The sequence below is a fragment of the Podarcis liolepis genome, assembly GCF_965112155.1.
Source record: "Podarcis liolepis genome assembly, chromosome: 6".
Taxonomy (NCBI): domain Eukaryota; kingdom Metazoa; phylum Chordata; class Lepidosauria; order Squamata; family Lacertidae; genus Podarcis; species Podarcis liolepis.
Window position 1 is genome coordinate 53,467,646 of NC_139559.1, and position 27,175 is coordinate 53,494,820.

The 27,175-nt window shown below is 41.8% G+C and overlaps 1 protein-coding gene across 3 annotated transcripts in view; it reads right to left on the bottom strand.

Annotated features, from left to right (window-relative positions):
* MKNK1 (MAPK interacting serine/threonine kinase 1) overlaps positions 1 to 21,992 on the bottom strand; it is a 42,236-nt gene extending 20,244 nt beyond the window's left edge. The window contains exons 1-4 of one of the 3 annotated variants that reach the window (XM_083509694.1): positions 21,880 to 21,992; positions 7,886 to 7,982; positions 2,933 to 3,031; positions 1,637 to 1,734 (exon numbers count right to left, since the gene is read on the bottom strand). In XM_083509694.1, coding sequence (XP_083365820.1) covers positions 1,637 to 1,734; positions 2,933 to 3,029 — 195 coding nt within the window. In that variant the 5' untranslated portion in view covers positions 3,030 to 3,031; positions 7,886 to 7,982; positions 21,880 to 21,992. Of the gene's footprint in view, positions 1 to 1,636; positions 1,735 to 2,932; positions 3,032 to 7,885; positions 7,983 to 17,818; positions 18,072 to 21,879 lie in introns of those variants that run through there. The other 2 variants (XM_083509693.1, XM_083509692.1) reach the window with 2 other exon arrangements.
* Between the last annotated feature and the right edge of the window lie 5,183 nt (positions 21,993 to 27,175).

The following is a 27,175-nucleotide window of genomic DNA, read 5'->3' on the forward strand; positions in this document are numbered from 1 at the left end:
CACTGAAAATCAACAAGACTTCTGCATTGGTAATTCTAATGCAACCCATCTCCCTTCTTGAGTCATGGCCAAAGGTTAAAGAATAAAATTAGTGATGTTGAATAAAGTTTTCCTATTTCAAAATTTTTATTTCCCAACAAGAAATGAAGACAAGTAAATGATGACATTTAGAACCCTCTCAAAATCAAATTTCGACCTAGAAAGAGGAGCAGAGGAAGTGGGAGATAATATCGTGGGAGATAAGACATGGGGCACAGTCCTGGCAGTCACAAACACTGCAGTCTCATAGGATATGCATGGCTGTAGATTTAAAAAGCAATGTGCCTATATTAGTGAAAATGTTTTTTGATAAGACTTTCTGAATGATTATTTAATATTTAGTAAACATAGGATAGAAAGCAAGCTTTATTTTAAACTGGAAATTGGCCACTGTTTTCTCAAAGATTTGTAGATTGTTTTGGATGAGCATACACACTACAACCAGCTTTCCCTCTTTCAGTTTTGCCCTTGGTGAGCAGGCTTCTGTATTGTTTGGAAAACTAGCACAGCCTATTTGATCGGACAAAATAAATGTATTTTCACAATGGAAAATATGCCTCTCTGAAGCCGCTTCCATCTGTTAATAATTTACTGGGATGAATCAGACAATTCCAATCCTCAAAACCATGGTCTAACAAGAGGGGAAGAGTTTTGTTCTTGCATGCTCCCTCCTCACACACTCAGCTAAAAGACAATCTACTTTGTTTGACCAAACCATAGTTTTCCAGTTTAGATGCAACAATGGCTTGATCAAGCTAGGACAATACTCATTAAACTAAGCAAAGCAGGCAAAGTAGGAAGAGGTAATGCACAAGCACAGGGCTCATTCACAATCCCCCATACCATGGTTTAAAGAGTTAGAAATCTAAGAACTAAATTCAATGAAGAAGTGTGCATGCACATGAAAGCTTATACCAGAACAAACTTAGTTGGTCTATAAGGTACTAATGGTTTTCCCATTAGTGATGTATGGAAGTGAGAGCTGGACCATAAAGAAGGATGATTGCCAAAGAATTTATGTTTACGAATTATGGTGCTGGGGGAGACTCTTGAGAGTCCCATGGACTGCAAGAAAATCAAACCTACCCATGCTTAAGGAAATCAGCCCTGAGCGCTCACTGGAAGGACAGATCCTGAAGCTGAGGCTCCAATACTTTGGCCACCTCATGAGAAGAGAAGACTCCCTGAAAAAGACCCTGATGTTGGGAAAGATGAAGGGCACAAGGAGAAGGGGACGACAGAGGACGAGATGGTTGGACAGTGTTCTCGAAGATACCAGCATGAGTTTGACCAAACTGCGGGAGGCAGTGGAAGACAGGAGTGCCTGGCGTGCTCTGGACCATGGGGTCACGAAGAGTTAGACACGACTAAACGACTAAACAACAACAACAAGGTACTACTGGACAATTTTATTTTATTTTTTATTTTTATTTTGACTATGTCAGACCAACACAGCTCCCTACCTGAATCTAAATTCCATGTTAGCAATATCAATGATTTATGACAGAATACATTAGCACAGCAGCATCTGTGAAGAACATTTTCAGGCAGCGAAGACCTTTAATGAATGAAAATAATATTGGGGTACTTTACTTACCTTAACTGCATATTCTTTCCCATTCTGCAAGCTAACTGCTCCCTGAACCTTGGCATATGATCCTTCACCAAGTAACTCTGCAGTGAGTTTGTACAGATCTGCCAAAGAATTCCAGTATACAGAAATCATTATTAGAAAACATTTCTATGAACTGCACGTATAAACAACTGAGCTAATCACTACCCCAATAATAAAACAAGAACAGGTGCTCCCTTGGTAATTAACTGAGTTGAAACAGCAGCTTTAGTTTTATTATCAATCTGTTCTCAGTTAGACAAAAGCAAAGGAGTGAAGTTGAGACCTTCTTACCATAAAAATATTAGACTATGCCCAGGAAGGCTGTGATCCTATGTTTCTGTCTTATAAAACAAACAGAATAAAATATGAGATAGAGATAAGATAACTTAACTAATATAAGCCAAGATATTTCAAGATTGCTTTGAAATGGGGAGCAGGGTGTCTCCAGAGGAAATCTGAATCATTAGAGTAGTTTTGTGATAACATCTTACAGTATCTACAGTGAGAACATCCTGCACCAAAGAAATAACTCAGTAAATGAAGGTATTTAACAGATGGGTCACAAGCTAGAGAAGGGTTGGCAAACTAAGGCCTGTGGGCCAGATGCGGCCCAATCGCCTTCTCAATCCGGCCCACGGACGGTCCAGGAATCAGCGTGTTTTTACATGAGTAGAATGTGTCCTTTTATTTAAAATGCATCTCTGGGTTATTTGTGGGGCACAGGAATTCATTCATTTCTTTCTTCAAAATATAGTCTAGCCCCCAACAAGGTCTGAGGGATGGTGGACCGGCCCACGGCTGAAAAAGGTTGCTGACCCCTGATCTAGAGTGCCCATTAAGCCTCAATGAATTCAACATGCTCAGTGCAGCCTAATCCAATGCACATTTATATAGAAATAAGCCCTAAAGAACTCAAGGGAGCATACCCTCATACACATGTTCATAGAACTGCAGGCTCAAGTGATAACTTTTCCTTCCCCCCAAATTGTTTTGAAATAATCCTATGACAGCAGAAGAAAGACTACTCCCCATGAAATGAAACTATACAATCCCATATAATTTCAACACTTTGCTGCCTTTCAAAGAAAGCAAAGCACTAAGAGGGAAGCCACACAACAAAACCACAAAGGCATAATGCAGCCCCCACAAAAGGGGCTACAGAAATGCAATGGCTCAAAAAGAATTTTTGCCATGAAGCAAAGAGCAACCCTGAAGCAACTGCTTAACTACTGTGAAAAATCAGGAGGAAACAAAAGGAATGCAGAACATGGGACCGACCTTCAAACCTTCCAGGGACATGGTCTGTAGCTCTGGTTCTTTTTTTCTTTTTTCTTTTCCCATTGTCTGATATGGGAACAGGCTGGCTAATGACCATCTCTACGTAGCAGAAGAAAGTTAGAGTTAACATATGTATACGTAGAGGGAGATATTATGTCATTGTGCTCTTAAAGATTCCAGTGTTCAGATTTTGTTTTTAATCATTCTGTGTTTGAGTCTTTAAAACCCAGCAATTTTTGTTTACACTAAAGGAACAATGCTGTTTTCCAAATCATAAAAAGAAAAGAAAAGCTAAGAAGTAGTTATAGAGAATCTATTCTGAAAAGCAGCACTGCCTTTTTCTACTATGGCAATTAGTTTATGTACCAAGTTGGCTCAGCAGAACCACCAATGCTGTTTTAAGAGTGCCCAGTTGCAGGATCTCCAAATCGCAGGTTACTGGTCTGTTCTTAATAGGAACAGTATTATTTCTTCACCATTTCAGTTTTCAAAACTAAAGTAGAACCATCTTTGTTATGCTTGAAACAAAACAATAAGGGTGGAGAGAAGAATGTTAAAGGGTATTAACAAGGCAAGGAGGCAGCAGAATTCAGGCCAAATCTACTAACAAGAAATCACTATACTAGGCCATAACACACCTTACTGTAGTGCCCTGGCCATTTTTTGACTTAAACACCTTGGGCTGAATCCAGAGTTCTTGTGAGCAGAACCAATCACTGTGAATTGGGTTCAGAAATGTATAAGTGGTTGGAACAGAACTGGTGGTACAGAATCTGTTCGTCTTGATCCTGGCAACAGTGAGGCAACCACATTCTGCACTAAATGAAGCCTCCAAACAGTTTTCCAACAGCCCCATATAAAGTGCATTGCAACCTTGAGGTTCCAGAGCATAGATAACTGCAGCCAAGTTATCCCTGTCCAGATAGGGTCATAGATGGGTAACCAGCGTAAGCTGATGGAAGGCACCCCATGCCACCAAGGCCACCTGTGCCTCAAGAGACAGCAATGGAGTTATTAGTATGAACGCCTATATTTGACCAAGTGTACTTTGGGGGCAATTTGTTCCTGCAAAGATTTAAGAGAACTGCAAAGATTTCCCCTTTATATCCTATGAACCGTAACAAATAAATAATATTTCCAATATATATTTAAGTATTATCTTCCATCACCCTCACAAATACTAGCAGACTATTTCATCTTCATTTATTTGTAGAAAAACAAAGTAATTAAGCATTATTTGTATGTTTCCAAACAACAAATGCTCAAGGAAAATGCACCATGATGTATGGGCAGAATGAAGAGAGACTAGAAGCTAGAGTGTCAGTCTGACTTCTCTACTGCTTTTGCTAAGACTTCCAAATAAATCCGTTCTACAGGGCTGCAATATTATCCTTTTTTAAAAAAATGCAGGGGTTTTTTTATCCCTACTAACAGCCTCTGAATCTGTACTTACAATGCTACTATGTTGTAGAAACCATGCTAGTGTCTAAAGGTTTCTATTTGCAGAAGGGGAGAGTACTTTCCTGGAATGAACCAAACTATGTAAATAAAATTAATAGAATCACAGAATTGTAGAGTTGGAAGGGATCCTGAGGATCCTGTAATCCAACCCCCTGCAATGCAGAAATCTCAACCAGATCATGACAGACAGCCAACCTCTGCTTTGAAGCCTCCAAGGAAGGAGAGTCCACCACTTCTCATGGGAGTCTGTTCCACTGTCGAATGGCTCTTAATGTCAGAAAGTTCTTCCTGACGTTTTGCCAGAACCTCCTTTCTTGCAACTTGAATCCATTGGTTCGGGTCCTAGCCTCCAGGCCAGGAGAAAACAAGCTTGCTCCATCCTTCATGTCACAGCCTTTTAGATATTTAAGGGTGGCTATCGTATCTCCGCTCAGTCTCCTCTTTACCAGGTTAAACATACCCAGATCCCTCAACTGTTAATGGATGAATTGTCATCCATCAACTCAACAGAAAACATATCATGGTTCATTTTTTTGTTATTGTTTTATCCTTATGTCAACAGTAGCAAATTAAGACCTTATCCAAGCCAGGAAAAAATAACTTAAGATTTCCTGCGCAACAGTACAAATAATTGATTTGTTTTGTCTATTTTGCACTGGGTCAGCCAGCATATGCTACCCATTGGCTGGCTAACTTCTCAAGCCAGACTTCTATCAGTTTCTTCCATGTCTGACACACCAGAGGTTAAAGAGTTTTCTTTCACACCAGAAAATAACTGGGCTTGTTGATATCTCCAACTTGTGTTCAGGCAGGCATACAAGAGGTGTTAGTTTGGCAGGTTATTCAGCCTGAGGTATGCAATCAGAAATGCGTGACATATCCTTGCATGACCTCAGGCTTTCTAAGGATGCTTTCTTTGCAAGAATGAAACACACATTGCTCGTTTTAATGTCATTTTGTATATGTGCATGTGCATACAAATGACCTCTGAAAGTTCTCTTAGCCAATCTACAGTTCACTGTTTTATAAAGGGTGTAGTCTGCTGCAGCAAAAACAAAGAGCCCTATGGCACCTTAAAAATAAACACTCATTACGCTCTAGAACAGCTTTCTTCATGCTGGTGCCTTTCCTATGTAGGGCCTACAAGTCCCATCATTCATGTCCATTGGCCAGGCTCCCTGGAACTGATGGGAGTTGTAGTCCAAAACACCTGGAAGACACCTGCTTGGGGAAGACTGGTTTAAAGTCCACTTTAGTAAAACAGTTACATTTAAAAGCGATCCCACTCATCTACTTTAAATGAGCAAATCTTCCAATGCCCAAGATTGTCAAGAGTGTCTCACAGCAAATCACTTTCTTAATTAACCTTGAGAAGAGTTTATATTTGTAAGACATGCTAAGATCTTGTGGACATGCACAAAAACTCAGCCTTGGCATTAATAAACAGCATCCTGGGGTAAGCAATACTGCTTGGCTATCTTAAATATATTGTATAACAAATATATTGTTAACTGCAGCAAGGATGACAGTTTGCCAAATTGGAAAAAATACTAATTGTCCCTCTTTAGATGTCTGGTTAACAAGGCTTTAGGACTTCACATGCATGGGAAAGCTGACAAACTTAATTAGAGGTACACAGGGCAGACAATTTGGAAATGTAATTATAGAGAAGCCGAGGCTTTTCGTTCAATATGAGAATAATATAGTGCAGGACTCATCAAATCCATCTACTTTGCTAGGGAAAGTTAAACAATTTAAATAATTAAGGATTATAAATTTCAACACTAATAAAATTGAGTGATGATCACTGTTGCTTATTTATTAGTCTGTTTTATAATACTGACATCTATTAGATGTATCAAATTTATGTGCAGAAAAGAAGATGCAGAAAAGAAATGCTCTATACAAGATCATTGGCTGCATTGGAACGGTGTTGGTGATTTTTCTGTTTGTAAAGCATATAAATATATAGTTTAAAAGAAAAAGAGAGAAATGATGCAAGTTCAGCTTTGCGAAATGACTAATTATGAGACATTGGCTCAGTCTAAACAACTTCTGTGATACAAATGCAGAGATAGGGGAGGGCTGTAGCTTATCTGCTTTTTATGTTTTCAAACTAGATTTATTGATTAATTAATGACATTTGGATTTTCAGTTTGAACAGTTGTTTGGGGTAACGTTCAACTAAATGTGTTTTAATACAACTACAAGCTTTGTTTGGTCACCTCGAACAAATCATGAGAACTTTGGAGTAGAAAAGAGAAGAGACTTGTAATTTTGGAAACATCAGAATGAAGAGACTTTGAAGTCCTGCTAGCCTCTTGCAGCCAAATTTGACAAACTTCAAGAAGATTTCTCCCTTCTAGTTTTTATTGAAAGCGAGCAGATTTCTGTCCATTCATGGTACAACAACCATGGGTTCCAGTGCCACTAGCGACAGTGTGCACCGAAATCAACATTGATGTGCCTTCTAAATCTGGGCCTTCCACTTATCAGCAATGGGTCTCAGGCCTTCATTTTTGAAACAGTATTTAGCTCTGGTATATAATCTGACAAGAAAACAAATATTAAAGGCAGCATTTCTCAATGATGAATAGCAGATGTATTCAAGTATTAAAATGATGTATTTGCAGGGGAGTGTTCTATTTATTTAAGAATGTCAAAATGTTTAGCAATATTTATATTTAATTAACTGGCTAAAGAAAGCTATGAGCAATCTAGACTGCACTGTCCAATAAGATACCAATATTTAGGGAGTAAAACAAAGGATTGGAAAACTGTAAACTTCAAATTCAGTGAAGAAGTTCAAAGTCCCCCATGATATTCTTGCAGAAAAACTGGTAAAATGTGGGTTGGATGAGGTAACTGTTAGGTGGATTTCTAGCTGGCTGACTGAATGAACCCAAGGAGTGCTCATTAATGGTTCCTCGTCTTCCTGGAAATAGGTGACGGGTGGGGTGCCGCTGGGTTCTGTCCTGGGCCCACAGTTTTTCAATTTTTTTTATAAACAACCTGGATGAAGGAATTGAGTTACCAGAAAGGAGAACTAAACATCAGGAAGAGCTTTCCAACAGCAAGAGCTGTCTGGCAGTGGAACGGACTCCCTCAGGAGGTGGTGGACCCTACTTCCTTGGAGGTTTTTAAGCAGAGGTTGGGTGGCCATCTGTCATGGATGCTTTAGTTGAGATTCCTGCATTGCAGGGGGTTGGACTAAATGACCCTTGGGGTACCTTCCAACTCTACAATTCTAATATTCTATGAATTATTGCTTAACTGCTAATGCTCAGTTAAGTAGGTCAGCAGTATATACATAGCTAGCCTATATTTATCCATATAGTTAAGCAAGGCTACAATGGTCAGAGCAAAGGGTATCTTGTCACCCACCTGCTCGGTAGGCAACCATGGATAATTTTGTCCTTTTGAATATTCTAAGGACAAGTGTACCCCAGGGATAAATATAAGCACAGCAGTTTAATATTCAAAGCAAGATACCTGGTTTATGCTGGATTGGTTTCGCTGAAAAGATGGTTGGTGTAGCCTGGCAACACGTTTCACCCACAAGCGAGCTCAGTGAAGGTTGGCTTTGTGACTGAAAGTAACAAAACCCTATTTAGTTTTTGCAGGTTAGCGCCTAGAAAATACCCACTATGCACTATACAGTACAGGGAGATATAACAAAAGGCAAACCCTCAGCAACAGAGGTTACCCATTTGCACATACAAAAGAAAGCTTATCCCTTATTTGCAGCTGCAGAATTAATACATGCATATACACGCTAAGCAAACTCAGAAGACAGAATTAACACTTCTCTCTTGACGCCCAATCATTTGCATTTGTGCATATTCCTTACTCCTTCCCTTTCTTTTCCCCATTGTGTATCTTAAGCCAAATTCCTAGGAGAGATGTACAGTACCTGTTTTTCCACATGAAACTCTGCATGGCACTATAAATAAAATAAATAGGGCAACTGGAGACATTTACTACCTCCTAGTCCTAGTTCTTATCCAGCTTCTTAATAAACTAGTTCACCAGAGGCACATTTGCCAAAGTTGCATGTTTCCAGGAGGGCAAACTGAACTCAGGGAAGGTTCATTAATTGGGAACACTAACTCCTAGCAGTCCATTAAAGAGACTCTTCATTTGGTGAAGATTATATAAGGGCAAGGGGTGGATAATGTTTATGGGGGTAGCACTCAGGGTTTCCCAAGGACAGAAAGTAAATGATGCCATTTGATCTTGACTGAGCAGACTTTATGTTCTGAGAAGTAAACCTTTCCACTCTCTCTCTGTTTCTCAATTCCCTAAAGCAGAGTACTTCTCATGAACAACTGGGCACTGCAACTACAATTCTCAAGCAAGCTGCAGGTTCCTGCAGACAAAAAAACCTCATACTTCCCCATACACATGTGGTTCACAGCAGATTGCAGAACTAGATGCATGCCACGCAGTCTTGCACGCCCACAGAATTTAGTTTTCATCAAAAGAGCAATCTTTCTGTTGGTATGGTTCTGAAGTCTGTTTGCAGTGCTCGGTAACATGCAAGAGATGCTGACTATATTTTCTAGTAGTCAGATGCCCATTCCCAAATCAAGAAGGATAATGCATTATGTGAAATAGTAAGAATGGAAGAATTGTGCCAAATATCGCAAATTACACACATTTGCTTAATTTATATATGCTGATTTTGATTTTGTAGAACTTGAGATCTCTTGGTGCAGGGAGTAAAGGTAAAGGTAAAGGGACCCCTGACCATTAGGTCCAGTCGTGGCCGACTCTGGAGTTGTGGCACTCATCTCGCTTTATTGGCCATGGGAGCCAGCGTACAGCTTCCGGGTCATGTGGCCAGCATGACTAAGCCACTTCTGGCAAACCAGAGCAGCACACGGAAACACCGTTTACCTTCCTGCCGGAGCGGTACCTATTTACCTACTTGCACTTTGACGTGCTTTCGAACTGCTAGGTGGGCAGGATCTGGGACTGGGCAACGGGAGCTCACCCCGTGGCGGGGATTCGAACCACCGACCTTCTGATTGGAAAGTCCTAGGCTCCCTGGTGCAGGGAGTACACTCAGGCAAAAGGAATCTCTGGGCAGACTAAGTGGTGACTCCACTGTCTCCGCAAAACACAGAGAAACACAAAGCAATCATTCTAAAGCCGAGCCCTGGATAAGTCAAGATTTATGGAACAAACAAAGGGCTTATTCAAGCACTCTTCTGCACGTTTTAAAAAAGCACAATTGTTCTCAGCATGTATGGTAATGCACAATCAATACTACTAGAAAAAGACAACCACTTGTACTTTTGCCTGTAAGAATCTCACAGCTTAGCAGGTTCTGCCCCATTTTGTAAGTTAATTTCCTCTTGTCTCCTGAGCACAGGTCCAGAGGAACCATCACCTGCACACTTGGAACTGAGTTCTGCTCCTCACCGATCCCAATCTACACTGCCCCACCTATTTATTAAACAGACTTTTAAAAGGTGCCTGCCTTCAAAAAGCACAGTCCTTTGGATGGCTTTTCAAACTGCGTTGTTGCACTGGTGCTATGAGTTTGGTTAGTTTCTTAACAGACAGTATATTTGCAATGCGGTTTCAATGAACCTGGGATCTTCTGCATGCCAAGAATGTTCTTTGCTACTGAGCTATGGATGATGACTCCAAGCATTGTGTCATTAGGAGCAGCAAAAGATGAAAACACAGCTCAAGATAGATAGACAGACTAGACTATTCAGGTTTATAAAGAGAATAATGTCATTGAGAACGGGACACCATATTCCCCCCAGTCTCAAATTTCTAATGGGAGAGTGCACACACAGCAAAGATGAGTGATACTGCAGGTCAAATGCAACAACTTTCTTAAACAGATTTAAAAAGTTATTTTCCTCCCCTACATTTAGTGTATATAGCATGTGAATCAACATTTTACAATTCCCCAAGCGAGAACAGTTATTTCAGACATTAAAGGATCTATGAATAAGCTTCCCAAACTCATTTCAGAAATTTGGGGTTTGTCTCCTTACCTAATATAAAGATGGAATTTTTCCAGGGAAAGTATGTTTTAATAATATACATTTGTAGGCATCTCTTTTTGCAAGAGAACCCACAAATTATTTGGCAGTGTGACATTAAATTTGTTATACAGTGGTACCTAGGGTTAAGTACTTAATTCGTTCTGGAGTTCCGTTCTTAACCTGAAACTGTTCTTAACCTGAAGCACCACTTTAGCTAATGGGGCCTCCTGCTGCCGCCGCGCCACAGGAGCACGATTTCTGTTCTCATCCTGAAGCAAAGTGCTTAACCTGAAGCACTATTTCTGGGTTAGCGGAGTCTGTAACCTGAAGCGTATGTAACCTGAAGTGTATGTAACCCGAGGTACCACTGTATCTTGTTATATATACGTCACATTTCTTCCTCCTCATCTACCCTCCAAGCAACCATTCACTCATACATGTATCATATTTAATCACTACAATCCCTAATTGAAGATTTACTCACCAGCGTGAACCATTTTTCTTTGCACACATTGTCCCGAAAACCAAAATGACTAATTCCCAGGGAAGTTTAGTCCAAGAATGACAGTCTGAATTTGCCATGTAGTCAACAAAAAGAAGCTCCTAGCCTGCCTCTCACACCACATATACCTTTGAGGTCCAGGAAAAGAGAGTGACAGAGTCTACAACTGTAAAACCTCACACTGCCTGGAGATTTGTGTTCAACGTAAGTAATGAGCTATTTAGATTATAAACCTCATTTTAGATTTACTATATATCCTCCCAGTAAGGGTGGAGTACAAACTGACAACATGCTCCTAGAAATAAACAGAAATAAAGCAAATAATAAATAATCAAGAAAAATGCAGCATGTCAGTAGGAACAAAGTAGACCAATACAACAAAATTCACAAAAACAAGCTGGGTTATTTTTGTATTCTTAGTACTAAAACAAATGCAATGTAAGAAGCCTCAGAGAGATAACAGTGAAAGTGAATGAATATATTTCTTTCTATAGAGAGAGCCTAGAACTGTGACTGGGCTGAGTCACCAACTATTATTTAATAGAAGCAGTCTACCTGTTTAATGCATTTGCTTCCATACAGTCTTAGCTAATAAATATATATATACTCTGCAGTGCTAGATGGTAGGTTGAAAGGAGTTCCCTACCAGGACAGACTTTGCTCGTGTGCTCAATACATTGATTCCATAGATCATATTTTGTTACATTGTTCAGGCCAGGGCTGAACTGATACTACCCTTGCTGGTGCCTTTCCCGGGAAAGTCAGAGGCTCACTATGTCAGGTTCCTACTGGAAGACCGGACAAAAGCTAGAACGTTGGCAGTGGCAAAGTTTTTATCAGTGGTTGCAAGAACAAACGAGCCCTATATTCCAAACAAAATGCTTGATTAACCTGGAGGTAGACTGTATGAACTCTGTATTAATTTGTAATGTTTTGTTGGGTCTCTGGACCGTAATAAAGATTGATTATATATATATATATATATATATATATATATACACACACACACACACACACACACACACACACACTTGTAATCTGTGCTTATTATTTTATAATTATTGACAGCTTTGTCTGTTGAGAATTAAGAATGAAGCTTTTATAAAAGTTACATTGGGCAAGATCCAATGTTGTGCAAATGGATTTTTCCCCTCCTCCTCCCAGAAGACTCCCAAGAGCTCTCCAAATATCCTGTGAAGGGTTCGGAAGAAAATGACTCTGAAAGGTCCACTCTTTGAAACTAAGGACCAAACAGAAGGCATGCAAGGATTTGCTTCCTCCCTTCCTTCATCTCTCTCTCTCTCTCTCTCTCTCTCTCTCTCTGGAATAAGCAAGGAGGGAGGAAATAAAAATGATAGGTTGGGGGCAGGGTAAAAAAGTGTTCTACACTACCCAATAAAATATCCCTAACTTCTGAGAAGAAAAAAGCTTGTCTTCCCTGAAACTCTATTGGACTCCTCCTTCGATTCTGTGAGTCACTCTTCACTCACTCAGCTGGTAAGGGGCGAGTTCACATTTTCTAAGCTGCTCACGGTGTTGCATACAATGCAAAATGGAACCAGTACTTCCAGTACTTGCATCTAAAGTGCAGCCACTGATTATCTACGCCTCTTCTTGGAAAAGCTGCCTCTGCCATCAGGCTCAGAGTTACCCTGCTGCAAGGCATTTTGGTCAACGTATTTGACTGTCTGGCAATCTGAAAAGCGTTTTGTGGATTATTCCCCAATTACCAAACCTATGGAAGAGATAAGCAGATTGGATATTGGGATACAAATCCCATCCACACAATTAAAACAATATTATACCCCTTTAAAGAGTCAAGGCTTCCCCCAATGACTCCTCAGAACTGAAGCTTTTATCGGGTGCTGTGAGATGTTAGGAAGCCCCATTTCCCCTCACAGGCCTACAATTCCCAGCATTTCCCAGAAAGAGAGATTGACCGTTAAATCACTCTAGGAACAAGTTTGGTGAGGGAAATAGGGAACTCCCAGCACCCTTAACAAACTACAGTTCCCAGGATCCTTTAGGGGAAGCTATGACTGCTGATGATACTGCTTTAAATGTATGGTGCTGATGGAGACACAGTGTAGCACTAAGATGGTATAAGTTTCAAGAGTCTAGAATTGAGAATTGTAGCTAATGACAAGATAAATACGACTCAGCAGTGTACTGTAGTGCCACTGCAAAGAAAGGCAATGCCATGCTGGACTGCAATGATATGGTACTATGTATGACGCTGGAATTTATTTTGCATTGGCAAGGCAACGGCAAGAGGAGTACATTCAGTTCTGGTCAACATGCTTAAAGATATGAAGCAGCTGGATGTAAGAATAACAAACATGAAAAATTAAGACATGCAGAGAACTACCAAAAGAGCTAAGAATGGAGAAAATACAACTAAGAGTCTTCAGAAGCGTTTTTGCCTTGAGAAGCGTGGGAATTGTTTTTATTGGTTAAAACAGATGACAAGAAAGAATGTGCTCAAACTGCATCCAAAGATTTAGGCAGGGTATTAGGAACAACTTTCTAAATGTAGGAATGCTGGAGCACAGCAACAGGCTGCATTATTTATGCTGCAACCCAAACTCCTTTTGCACTGGGCTAGAGGGCAGGGAAAGAGGGTTTGGATTGGGTGACTGTTCCCCACTCTGTCCACCAAACAGGCGGATGGAAGGACCACTATCAGAATACCCCACTGGTGCTGGCCTGCAAGAACCCTCAAACCAGGACATTCTGGTTGCAGGGAGGGAAAAGAGCCGAGCCAGGATCTTCTGGCTCTGAACTCAGTTCCACTGCAGTCACTCTGTGGTGATTTGCCTGCCGCCACTGCCTTGGACACGGGTGGCGCTGTGGGTAAAACCTCAGCGCCTAGGACTTGCCGATCGCATGGTCGGCGGTTCGAATCCCCGCGGTGGGGTGCGCTCCTGTCGTTCAGTCCCAGCGCCTGCCAACCTAGCAGTTCGAAAGCACCCCCGGGTGCAAGTAGATAAATAGGGACCGCTTACCAGCGGGAAGGTAAACGGCGTTCCGTGTGCTGCGCTGGCTCGCCAGATGCAGCTTGTCACGCTGGCCACGTGACCTGGAAGTGTCTGCGGACAGCGCTGGCTCCCGGCCTCTACCTTTACCTTTACCTTACTGCCTTTTGGCAGCAAGAGCAATGGGGCTGCAAATGCAGAACTGCCTCCCTATCCAGGGTTTGGACTGTCTTGCCAGTTATTAATTATATTTATAGGCTGCCTTTTAGCCATTGCATCTGCCTGGTGGAATCTAGAATAAAAAGATTTTTAAAAATAATTCTTAGTGGATTTTCCAACATGGGTGGTTTTTAAAGCATGTTACAGTGGTACCTAGGGTTAAGTACTTAATTCGTTCCGGAGGTCCGTTCTTAACCTGAAACTGTTCTTAACCTGAAGCACCACTTTAGCTAATGGGGCCTCCCGCTGCTGCCGCACCACCGGAGCACAATTTCTGTTGTCATCCTGAAGCAAAGTTCTTAACCCAAGGTACTATTTCTGGGTTAGCAGAGTCTGTAACCTGAAGCGTATGTAACCTGAAGCGTATGTAACCCGAGGTACCACTGTATAGACAGATTCAGTACTGAGAATAGAAGCACTGAACAATGGCTCACTAAGGAGGTAGTCCATCCCTGCAGATGTCAACTTGAAGCCCTTTGGGGGGGAAAGACAGGTTTGGTTAGGAACCCAGTTTCTAAACCTCCGCAATATGTTAGGATTCTTCCAACTTTGTAGACCTCATTTCTAGAAAGATGAAATAGTCAACGACATGTTTAAGACAAAACCTCCTCCTAAAGCCATATCATAGCTATTTCTAAATATACAGTATATACATTATAGGACATGAATGTATCAAGAAATCTAGACTCCCTTTGGGTGGAAGTGCAGGATACACATTTAATTAATTAATTAACAGCTCATGAACATGAAGACTTAATCAGAGGCTCTTCACATTTTACCTCAGCAGAAGAAGGGAAGATCTTCCATTCCAAAATATTATTTTGATTCATCATGTGTGGAAAGACTGAAAGCAGCAAAATTATCCCTGACATGCAAAACAAGCATAATTGCTGAGATTCTCAGAGTTCTGTACACCATCTCTTTATGTGACAATCACAGGACTTGCAAGTCGATCCACAAGCCATTTTAAAGTAACACTTGCCACCTACCTGATTTAAATGTCCAAGCTACAAAGGGTAATAACCTCTCATGAGAGACACTGACAGGATCTCATCAGAACCCACTCAAGACTGACTTAAAATATTAGATGGGTTGCATCATAAGATCAGAAATAACTGGTTTATTGTTACAGAGCAAATAGAGGTAGCCAAATTTATACAAGATAAGGCCGTATACTTCAATCATTAAGATGTCCACAGCATATGTTTCACTCCCAGCACTTTATCATTATACTACCTTTGAGTCCCCATTAACCCTCTAAACACATTAAAATCCCAGGCCTAAAAAAGGAAAATCCAGTCCTGGGGTAAGAGAAGTCTTCTACACAATCCTTCTGAAATTAATTAGGACTGTTTTAACACAAGCTTTTTTTAAAAAAAAACAACTATGCTTTAAGGTTCTTCCTTATTTATTTACTGAATTTATATATCCCACCCTTCTTCCCCAAAGGATTCCAAGGCAGCAAACAGATACACAATTTAAAAACAAAAACAAATACTTTGCCCTTCAATACCAATAATCCTGTGCATGTTCACTCTGAAGTAAGTCCCACTATGTTCAATGGAACTTAGTACTTGAAAAAGCATTGCCCCCAAATAAGGGTTCGAGTATGCACCCTAGAATATAAGAATATCCCACGATATCTGTCAACATTAGTTGGCCATGTAGTCAGTGCTGGATTTACATATAAGCTAAACAAGCTATAGCTTAGGGCCCCACTCTCTTGGGGGGCCCCAAAAATTGAAAGAAAAAAACACCTGGATGTACATTTCCAAAATATAAGATAAAAAACAAATAAAATAAAACCTACATACAGCAACAGTGTTTATGTGTTGTGTAGGCTCCTATGATGTAAGTAATGGGCCCCGCCCATATCACTGGTTTGCTCATTTCTATATCAATTACTTTGATAAAATACATATTTTGTTATGTGCAAATGGCTTTAGGTACCTATTAGGTCCATAAATTACCATATAGCATATAATCAACACAAAAAACAGTGACAATTTTGTTGACAAAGGACAGCTGGACATGTAAAGGGCCCCATTACCTTCAGTAGCTTAGGGCTTCTTCAAACCTAAATCCGGCCCTGTGTGTAGTGCAGAACAAATGCATAACTACAAGGAGCTATGCCATTTCCAGGACCATATACAGAACTATCTCCAAGAACATCTACTGTAGTTTCATTGACAAGAAAAGGAGGGCCTTGACTACATCAATTGATGAGTTATTTTCAGCCAATGGACGAGATGTTATTGTATGTCAGGCAATTTTTTTCTGTTTAAGAAATACACAGAGGCCTGGTATTAATAGTAGTAGTAGTAGTAGTAGTAGTAGTAGTAGTAGTAGTAGTAGTAATAAATACATGCATACAAAGTATAAAACAGCATTGGAATGTAAACATAGGAATACACAGCATCACCACTATTCAGAAGGTGAAAAAAAATATAACCCCAGCAAAGGCACTGAATGATTGTGTAAAGAAATTGTGTGAATTGGAAAGTTAATCTCCACAGGACTATTTTCTCAAAGAACAAAACAAAACCCCAAGATCTGTTGAATCCAATTTTCATAGAGTCTCCGTTCAGAGGAATGAGCAGGTGAACTCCTATGAGAGCAGGATGGAAAAGATGTGGCTCTCCAGATGTTGTTGGACTCCACCAGCTTTGTAAATGGTATGGGGTGATGGGAATTATAGTCCAACATTTGGAGTACTGCAGGTTCCCTATCACTGTCCTAAGGAGAGGACACATCTACAGCTGCTAGCTGTAGCAATATACAAGGAAGGCCAACGCTTACTTTCACATTTTCCTGGCAGGATTTCAGAAGCAACAGATTGCAGAACTAGAGGGACCATGATGTAACCCAGTGAGGCAATTCTTACATTCTAAACTTTGAGGGCAAAGGAACCATGACTTAGTGCTCCCAATACCTGTGTACAGGGTGCTTCAGCTCTCTAGCATGGCTAGTGCTCCTAGGCTGCAACAACCCTAGGCTGCAAAAAAAAGCTTACATACAACTCTGGACAAATTCCTGTACTCCCAGAAGAGCACTACAAAGCAGACTCTGCGGGCTAGAAAAGAACTCAAATAGTCTTATTTTCTCAGCTCAATGTGTTAGTCCACTAAATAATTATCTCCTTGTACCTTATCTAGTATTATTCAGCTTAGCGCAGGCACAGTAACAGCCGCCTACAAAACCAAACCTCAAATCTCATTGTGAGTTTGACAAGTTGGAAATGACTTGTCTTTCTGATGCCTCGAGTTCGAAAGACCTTCCAGCTGCTGCATTAACTTACAACTCATATAGGGAAGTCATACAGTCTACCACTCCAAAAGGAAACTGGGGACGTGCAGAGTGCACTAAACCACAAAACCAACATGGTGAGGAAGAGGAGGGGAAAGGAGCACCTCTACTCTATCCAATTACTCCTCCTATTTGTTGTGCCACTTTACGCATCTCCTCATCAGGGAGGACTCCTCTCCTCCCACTTTCCCCATTCCTGGAAGGAAGAAAGAAAAGAAAACAATTCTCTGCTCTTTGGACGGTCCCTATCCCTGCGCCCACCCTGTTTCCCACGCTCATCCCCGGGGAGGTCCAGAAAGTACTTTCTGACAGAGCTCGGGTGAAATCCCCAAGACACAGGAGCATCACTGCAGAACACCTCTGAGCATGTGAAAAGTTCCTTTCCTCCACCAATAACGAGCGGCTCTTAACTCACCCATCCCTTCGGGCTCCGAAGAAGCTGGGAGGCCCCCCGAGGGACAGGGCTTCCCCCCAGCAGCCTTCCCTCCGCCGGCGCCGGCCGCTCCTCGGAAGCGAGCGCTTCCCCGCTCCGCCCGCCTCCGCGCTTGCCACGCCGCGGCCCTCTCCCGCCCCGTCGGACAGGGCTCCCGCTTAGCCACGGGGAGGAAGGGCGAGCGAGGGAGCGCGGAGAAGCTCGCCGGCCAGCTGCCGTCCCTCAAGGGTTAAAGACTTTAAAAGGCCGGGCCAGCGCATGCCCAAGGAATGCTCTGCCGGTCGCGGGAGGAAACGGCGCACGCGCGCAAGGGCAGGCCGGGTGGGGAGAAGTCTGTGCACATGCGCAAAACATTCCGAAACGGGCTGGGTCCCTCTTTTATTGTGTGTGGGGGTTTTCTCTCTCGATTCCGGATGGCGGACGCAATAGGAAGGCTGCGTTGCGTTGAGAGAGCAGGCGAACTCTCCATGGCAGCGGGGATGCCAGAAACGCTGCTTCGGCCGTTGGTTCCTCATAGTCCAAAAGATGTTATACATGAACACTGATCCCACGCACCCAAATTTGGATCCCCGCTTGCTGCTCAAGCTCTGGCCTGTGAAGTCATGGGAGAGCTAAAAATTAGTTCAAAGGCTATGCTTAATTGTCATGACAAAAACCATACCCGTGCAGAAGTATCCAGAAACCGCCTAAATCAGGGACTTGGGCATCTAGGGTGTGGCTAAGGCGGCCAGTGCAAATGGTCTAGGAATTGTCTCTTGAGCAAGCCATGAGCTTAATTAAGATAAACCCATTGCAAGGAGTAACGGAACAGAGCAAGGCAAAGGTTGGGACCATGAGGTATTGCATTGCATTACAGGCCAGAGTTGAACTCTGTGACCTTTGTGGTACCTTCCAACTCTACAGTTCTGTTATGTACTAAGCTTGGTTTCTAGAATAATAGGCAAGTAGGATCCTAAAATGCAACAACGGATTGGCTTGCAGGAAAAGACCAATCAGGCTCCAGGAGGAAGTTAATCAGCCTATTAGGCTGGTAGGGTTGTAGAATGCAACAACTGATTGGCCTGCAGGAAAAGACCAATCAGGCTCCAGGAGGGAAGCAGAGCCAGCCAATCAGACGGGACTCATTCTGTAAATAATGTATATAAAAGCCTGAGGTTTGGGGGGCAATTCAATCACTGTTTTCCAAGCTGCTACAAAGAGCATGAAAGCACTACAGGACTCGGAGTATATGTCAAGTTCTATGATCCTACCTTTGAAAATGTGATTATCTTAGATGTGAAATGACATCCATTCTAGTTATGAGTCAAGACCACAAACTTTTACACCCACAACCTCACCCTTGAAAATTTATCATACCATGCTCATGCTACTTACCCCTCCCAAAAAAAGCAATATGTGCTATATGTATGCCCCTCAGCAACGTTTAGTTTTCATATTGCTGACAGCTTGCATTTTGAAAATTTCTTCACCTCCCTGCTTACTTTCTCTTCTCTTCTTGATTCACTTAATCAAGGTTGATACATTGCATAACACATTGATTTCTTAGAGATTTGCAAGCCAGGAAGAAGAAAAAAATCAGCAAGGGGCTCCAGGATTTCAGCTGCCTACCAGCCTATCATGCAAATGGAAGTTTTCACTATTGGTTTTTGTCCTCAGGAAATTTTGTCTTCAACCAAGTCTCCATATAAGCAATTTTTGTTTTCCAGTGGGCAAGACTAACAACTAGCAGAGTGGGATGTAATGTAATGTAACACTTTGTGCTACTGCAACTTGGGGGGGGGGGGTCAGGATGCTAACAGGTTAAGCCTTGATCTGAATAAACAGTGAAATATACACTGCAAGTTTTTGTTATTGGAAGGACTTTACTTGGGTGGGTATGTTATAGTACTTTCTTTCAAAGCGAGACTCTGATCATAGCTGTCAACTTACAGATTTGAAAATAAGGGACCAGCAGCCTTGAAAATAAGGGACCAGCAGCCAAAATAAGGGATTTTAGTCAACCAGTTAAAGGGACCAGACAATTTTGGAGAGCAGCGCCGGTTTTTAGCCCTTTGTTTCCAGAGGTTGCTGCTCAAGACACCAGCCAATGAAACACTGCAATTAAATAACTACAAGCAGCAACCACTTTTCACGCAAAATGAAGTCCAAGCTACGAAGATGCTGCTGCAGTTCTTTATCTTTTCTCTCGTGCTCCATCTGCAGCTCTCAATTCCATCAGGTGGGGCGGGAGGAGGGTGGGGAATAGCGCCTGAAGTAAACCCGCAGATCAGACCATCTATGCTAGTCTACCACTACAAATCTATGGGAGAAGCGCCTGTGGTCCTTCCCTTGTAGCCCTTGGAACACCTGCCCGTGCCTCCGCCTCCTCCTCTCCCTCCTCTCTCTGAACTACTTTCTCTATGGTTGCCCTCACTCTCCTCTCAAGGCTCCTCATCAATTCATAGACCATGCCAGGCTGCCCATCTCATTCGGGTCCTTCGGCGGCACAGCCACAGTACGGCCAGCGGGAGCGGTGGTGACGAGCAGAGGAGAGGCCCTAGGCAGAGACGCCCAGTTCGGCAGCCGCGAGGAGGATGGTGGCAGAAGGGCCCGAGGCTCCCACCAGTCCCGGCGGGGAGGGGTTCTCGGGGGCCAAGGCTGGTGAGAGGAGGCCGGATGGGGGCGGGGCGGGCAGCCAAGCAACACAGTTGGAGCCTCCCTCCTCCCTGGCCGGCAGGGAGGGAGGGAGAGGAGCTGCTTCCTTTGAAACCCGGGAAATTTAAGAGATATCAATCAATAAAGGACAGCAGCGGGACATGGCGCTGGGATAAGGGACTGTCCCTCCAAATAAGGGATGCTTGACAGCTATGACTCTGATGCTACAGTCTGTCATGCTTTACTCAAGGATAGTTGAAATGTTCTTGACTTCCAGCAGGAGAGACCTTGAGGTTAACATCCTGTTAACATCCCCTCCTTCCCTACCTCTACCCCTAAGTGCCAGTCGACTGACTTTTACCTTGATGCCTAGAGGGAAACCTGTGTGCATCTAAATGCTGTCCAAGAAAAGGCAACAAATCAGTACATCAAAATATGAACGTAGCCAGGTGGGGACAGGGGGCAGCTGCCCCCCCCCATTAAGGAAATAAATAAAAATGCCCTTTTTTAGGTTCTGTCCCCGTCCCCAACATAAATCCTGGCTATGCCCATGACACAGTTGCATCCATTTTGTTTCTGACCACAATTAAGTAATAGTGATAGCAGACTAACCCAGCCAAGTGCTTGAGTGGAGTTAAGCAATCAAGGCTAGGAGGTTGTACCAAGAAAAAGCCCATGGTATATTAAGCCTCACAGGACCTCTTGTTTGTTTGGGATTTAACAGTGTTATTTATTACTGTAGGAGACTGTGATTCTCTCCTGATTTGAAGCCAGCTTACCTAGTGCTAGGCTTCATTCTGGATCATGTGAGGAAGCAAAATGGATATCCTGGCACCAAAAATTCTGAATCATTTTTATTGATTTTTCCAATTTTTTACCAAATCAGCCACATTAAAACAAATTTAATACAAATTTCCCAAAAAGTGTTTTCCCATGTTCCATTCTTGATATTTCCGAAGGTTCTTCTTGTTGCTGCCCTAGTTATTTCTAATTCACATCCCATCCCTTACAATTAACCTTATATTACAATAGTGTTTTTTAAAAAACATATTATCCTTAACCACCAGCTATCCACTTGCCAATTCCTGCATGTACAATATTCAACATTTACAATATCTACAAGTGAGGTTAGTCAACTAATTATCATTAATTATCCGTTTGGAAATTATCATTTCTAAAATAATTTCTTTTCCTTCATTCTGCTTGTATGAAAGCCTAATAGTTCACATTCACTAGATGTTTCCCTCTTCTTAATAGTATCTTAATAGTACAGTCCACACCAAAGATTCCAAATTTGAATCCTGCATTTCATCTTGTTATAACCCATTCCTCTCTTTTGGCAAGCCCTGTGACCACAGAGCATATTCTGCCCATTTATCTCCTCCTAATAACAATAACTTTGAACTTACTGTAGTGAAATAATATACAAGGATATCTTCACTGGAAAAGCATCACATCCCAAGGACCTGGAGCAAGTGCTTACTCACTGTGTCAGCTTTCCCAGAGCACCTGGGAAAGGAATAACCATCCAGCTTAGCCATATGTAACTTGATTCCAGTTAGGAGTAAGGGGTTTATAAATAAGCTCCCTCTAATTTGACTAGAAATAAGACTGGTATGCTGTCTTCAACTTTGTTTGCTGTGTCACAACCCCTGACTGCTGTAGAATTCCTTTTTTTCAATTCACTCTCTGAAATATACACACGTATCACTCTTGGAAAATGACCCGAAGCCTGTCTTGATCCAATGAAAGATAGCATCTCTTCCAGCAGGGTGTATGTGATCACTTCCAGATCACTTCCAGAAATAGCTACTATGAACTAAAGAGGAAGAAATGTAATCGACAGACTTGTGACTCTAGTGTCAAGATCCTGTGTAATAAATCGCTTGATACTATATGTGTTCTTACTTTATTTGACACAAAGACAGCTGGCTTTGCTGAAGGCAGTAACCAATTCTAAAGTGGCTTTCCAATCAATGTGGGGGTTTTTTAACTTAAAAAAAAGGAGGAGGAAATCCAAGCCTGTGTTATGATCCTTGGTCAGCTATGATCTCACTAGCTCTATTGACTTAAATCCTCATATTACGAAGGAAATCTGAAGTCCATCATGAGTGTTTACCTAAGGAGGAAGCAAGAATGTGCCTCTTGTTTCATTGCAACTAACGCCAAGAAAAGATGTAAGGTTGCACCCAACATTAGCTCTACTCAAGAAAGCACAGTGAAATAAATGGCATTGACTCACTTAGGTCCATTGATTTCAATGGGTCTAATCTGAAAAGAACTTAGTTGGCTATAACCCATAAATTGCACAAGAGTTCGATTTTCCTTTCTCCCCATTCCCCTCCCCACAAATCTGCTCTGGAATCCCTTAATGGTGAGGAGGAGAGGTAGAAGCAGCCTAGCTGTGCAGGAGGATGCCTGGCCATTCTAAGGTATCTCGTCCATGGGCAAAAATGAGCCATAGTTTTATGGATTGTGACCATTATTCAGCTAGATCAGAGCAAGTCAGACCTCTCTGAGGATTGATTGTTCTTTACCTCATGGACTGGTCCTGGGCAAACTTTCTGAAAAGGTCTGCAGTATTTTCCCAAAGCCATCCGTGTAACCACTCCATTTTAGCCATGAACAGCCACTATCAGACGCATGTGTGTACATGTACACACAAATGCTCAAAAGCCGATTCCAAGAATTACAGTATTAAGAAACTTTAGACTGATTTTATATTTTGCGGCATTAATCTAGCATAGTTCTGATGTTAAAAACATTTCCTTATTGTGATCTTAATATAACACATTAGCAAAAGTAGTAATATGGAAATAGTGCTTAGTGCCGTCCACAACCAGTCACCTGCAGCCTAAAAGGAACCTTCTGCAAGTCTCAAGTTGTTGTATTGTGTATACAAAAGACTAAAGGCACAAAGCAGTGCTACTTAAGTTCCATACATTCATTGCATATGGTGGCCCAGGTTTTAAATTGGCTACTTAAACTGACACTATTATTTACAGTATTATCCAGGTGTGGTGATGCCAGAGGGGGAAAACACTCAGGAAATTGCAAAGAAATAGAAAAGTAAATGAACATTGAAAGTTTTTTGAAAGGTGCAGCGTAAAGCTTCATATGCGGAGTTTAGCAGAAAACACTCCAAGGCATCTTCTGCTGTGATTTGACCTGTGCAACAGTGTTTTCCCCACTCAGCATAGAGCTCCCCAACCTGCAATAGCGCATTTCTTCCTAAAACATTTCCAACTGACTCCACCAGAGAGAAAGTGGCAATTGCCCTTTTTTATTTGAAGAAGGGTGTGGACAAAGGTGGGGTGTTGCTAAAGTGACCTGGTTAAAGGCAGAAGGGAAGTTAAACGGGAAGTGGATGATGCTGAGGCAGGAGAGGAAGCACAAAGAAATGTGAAGCAGGGTCTGTTGTGTAAGCACATCCTGCAAACAACAGAATGCACTCACTCCCAGATTCTTACCTAGCTTTATGAATGGAGGGACATGCAGTTAGATAAGAAAATTCAGAAGGAGGAAGAATTCAGAGCTTTAGAAGACAAACGTTTCTCAGACACAGGAATTTATTGGGACAAAAGTAGAAATATATGGTTATGTATATGGTTATATAATGTATAGTCCCAAATAAGTTCTGCTGGCATCACAGAATGAGAGAGACTCAAGGAATCATATAGGCTAGGTGTGGGCAGATTTCAGGCTTTAGGGAATCTACTTTGGGTTTTTCCAAGAACTGCAAAGTCTACTAATGGGAGAGTCACCCATCACAAAATAGGGAGTGGGGTCACCTGGAAAATGGTAGCGTAGAGGCTAGAGCCAATTACTTTCATGAGACAAACACTGGAACGGCCTACATCTGAGTTGCTATAGATAGGAGAGTCTAACAGCCTACATTGCAGGCTAAAGAGTCTTTTGTTGCTGCTGTTACTAGATCACTGGGAGTCCAGATCCCTTGCTCATCTACTTCACATCATCCAGCAATCTACAAGCAGATTCTTTCTATCTTCTATTCATGCTACCTGTTGCAGGGATAGGGAGCCTGTGGTTCTCCAAATGTTGCTGGGGGTCTGACTCCATCAATCCCAGACAGCATACCCAAGTGACAGAGATAATGGGAACTGTAGTTGTGGTCCCTTTGCATCAAAGCACTTCTGTCAAGATACACACAGAAATTAATAACACTATATTATCTGTAGTTGCTGATAAATGGTGCAAGAAAAATGATCGTATCAGCATCCAAGCCTCATAAACAAAGTCTCAGGGGGAAAGCACAGAACATGAAGAGGGAAAAATGGTTCCCAATCAATATAATCATAGACGTCCAATGCAATTTAGGATGACACATTTTGAGTTAAGGACTGAGTCAATTATGCTGAAACATGTCTGTACCAAGGGAAAGTATGATACGTTTTCAAAAAAAGCATTTTGCTTTTCTCCCACTGACATTGACTTATGGAATGGTAGAGCTGGGAAAACTAGGAAGTCAGGTAATCTAGCTTGTTTATAATGAATCAGAATTGTCCTCCGACAACACCCAGGTCTAGTAGTTCAGTTCATCCAATGTGAATACCTTTTGATTGCTGTAACTAGGTCATAAAACACTAATGGTTAAAGTCAGGGTTCTATAAAACACACCGCACAACACTGTTATTGTCTACACATTGCTGGCTTAAAATGCAGTTAGGTCATTCTTTTCCCTAACTTGGATTGAACATGGTTTTGGGGGAAACACATCAAACCACACTATTCCACAAGAAACAACAGGGCAGATACAAGCAGTGGAGGCTGGTCCACTAGGGCATGGTCTTCCCAAGAAGAATGACAAGAAATGTTTTCTAAAATCCCCCACAAAATCTCAAAGCTACACACTATTTATTGTGCCACACACACTTTATAATTCTAATTGAGCTCAGAGAAGTTCTGCAAACATTTTTTTTATATAAATATTTATTAAAGGTTTCACAACATTACATAATGAAAAAGAAAAAAAGAAAAAATACAAAATAAAAAAACAGTTAAAAACAATTCCATCTTTTTGTCACTTATCTTTCATTTGCTTGTTTCCTGGACCTCCTCATACCTCCCTTTTTTGTATTCCAGTTCAATTTATTAGTTCAGCAATTCCTTTCCCTCCTTATTAAATCCTGATCTTTAATCTTAATATATTATAACATTAAATTTTTACCTGTTAAAAATCCAATTTTTTCATATTCTTTTATACCATTAGAGCTAGAAACCACTTAAGTTCAATCCAACATCATTCTAACATTCATTAATTTTGCAATATTTCTGTAAATAGTCTTTAAATTTATTCCAATCTTCTTCCACCGACTCTTCTCCCTGGTCTCGGATTCTGCCAGTCATTTCAGCCAGTTCCATATAGTCCATCACCTTCATCTGCCATTCTTCCAGGGTGGGTAGTTCTTTTGTCTTCCAATACTTTGCAATAAGTATTCTTGCTGCTGTTGTAGCATACATAAATAAAGTTCTGTCCTTCTTTAACACCGATTGGCCAACTATGCCCAGGAGAAAGGCCTCTTGTTTCTTCAAGAAGGTATATTTAAATACCTTTTTCAATTCATTATATATCTCCCAGAAAGCCTTAATCCTTGGGCACGTCCACCAAAGGTGAAAGAATGTACCTTCAGTTTCTTTACATTTCCTCAGTTTCTTTACATTTCCTAGAAGTTCTGCAAACATTTCTGTCCATCTACTGTTCTCTGGTCAATCAGCTCTCTTCACAGCCAATCCTAATCCCAAAGTATGACAAATTATGACATATATGACAAAGAGGTTCCTTCCATGTGTCTCTAAAGCAGAAAAACCCATATGACTGACTGGGCTGCCAGAAAGCTGTTCTTAGGAGGCCTGTCCAGCACAGCTACTGTGGCAGGTATGGGAAGAGTCAGGACTGTTTCAAAAACAGTCCACTGTAGTAGCATCAGGCAATCAGAAGCATGCGCTAGTTCCGAGAATGCTCAGAGCTGTTTCTCTGAAGGTCAGAGAAGCAACATGGAGTGTTTTCTATTTTGAGGAGCTTTTTTTGTTTCATTTCATATTTCTTTTGTGACCTTACTAGAGAAAGAGCAAGCAAGCGAGAGTGATTCTCTTCCTGTAATAAAGCTAAAGGGACCCCTGACCATTAGGTCCAGTTGTGATCAACTCTGGGGTTGTGGCGCTCATCTTGCTTTACTGACCGAGGGAGCCGGCATACAGCTTCCGGGTCATGTGGCCAGCATGACTAAGCCGCTTCTGGCGAACCAGAGCAGCACACGGAAACGCCATTTACCTTCCGGCCGTAGCAGTACCTATTTATCTACTTCACTTTGACGTGCTTTCGAACTGCTAGGTTTGCAGGAGCAGGGACCGAGTAACGGGAGCTCACCCCGTCGTGGGGATTCGAACCACCTACCTTCTGATCGGCAAGCCCTAGGCTCTGTGGTTTAGACCACAGTGCCACCCGCGTCCTCTTCCTGTAATAAGTATCTGTTAATTGGGAGAAGAGTTGGTGGGTTGTGTATGTGTTGCAGCAAACTCTGTATTAACCATTTCCCTGTTTCAAACAAACCACTGATCAACTCAGATTTCAACAAGTGTGGCAAGTCCACAGCCTATAGGCTGGCTCAGACCTGCCAAGTGCCCTCACTGCCAAGTGGGTATCTTCCAAAGGAGTGGTCCTTCCTGTTTCCTGAGCAACCATAT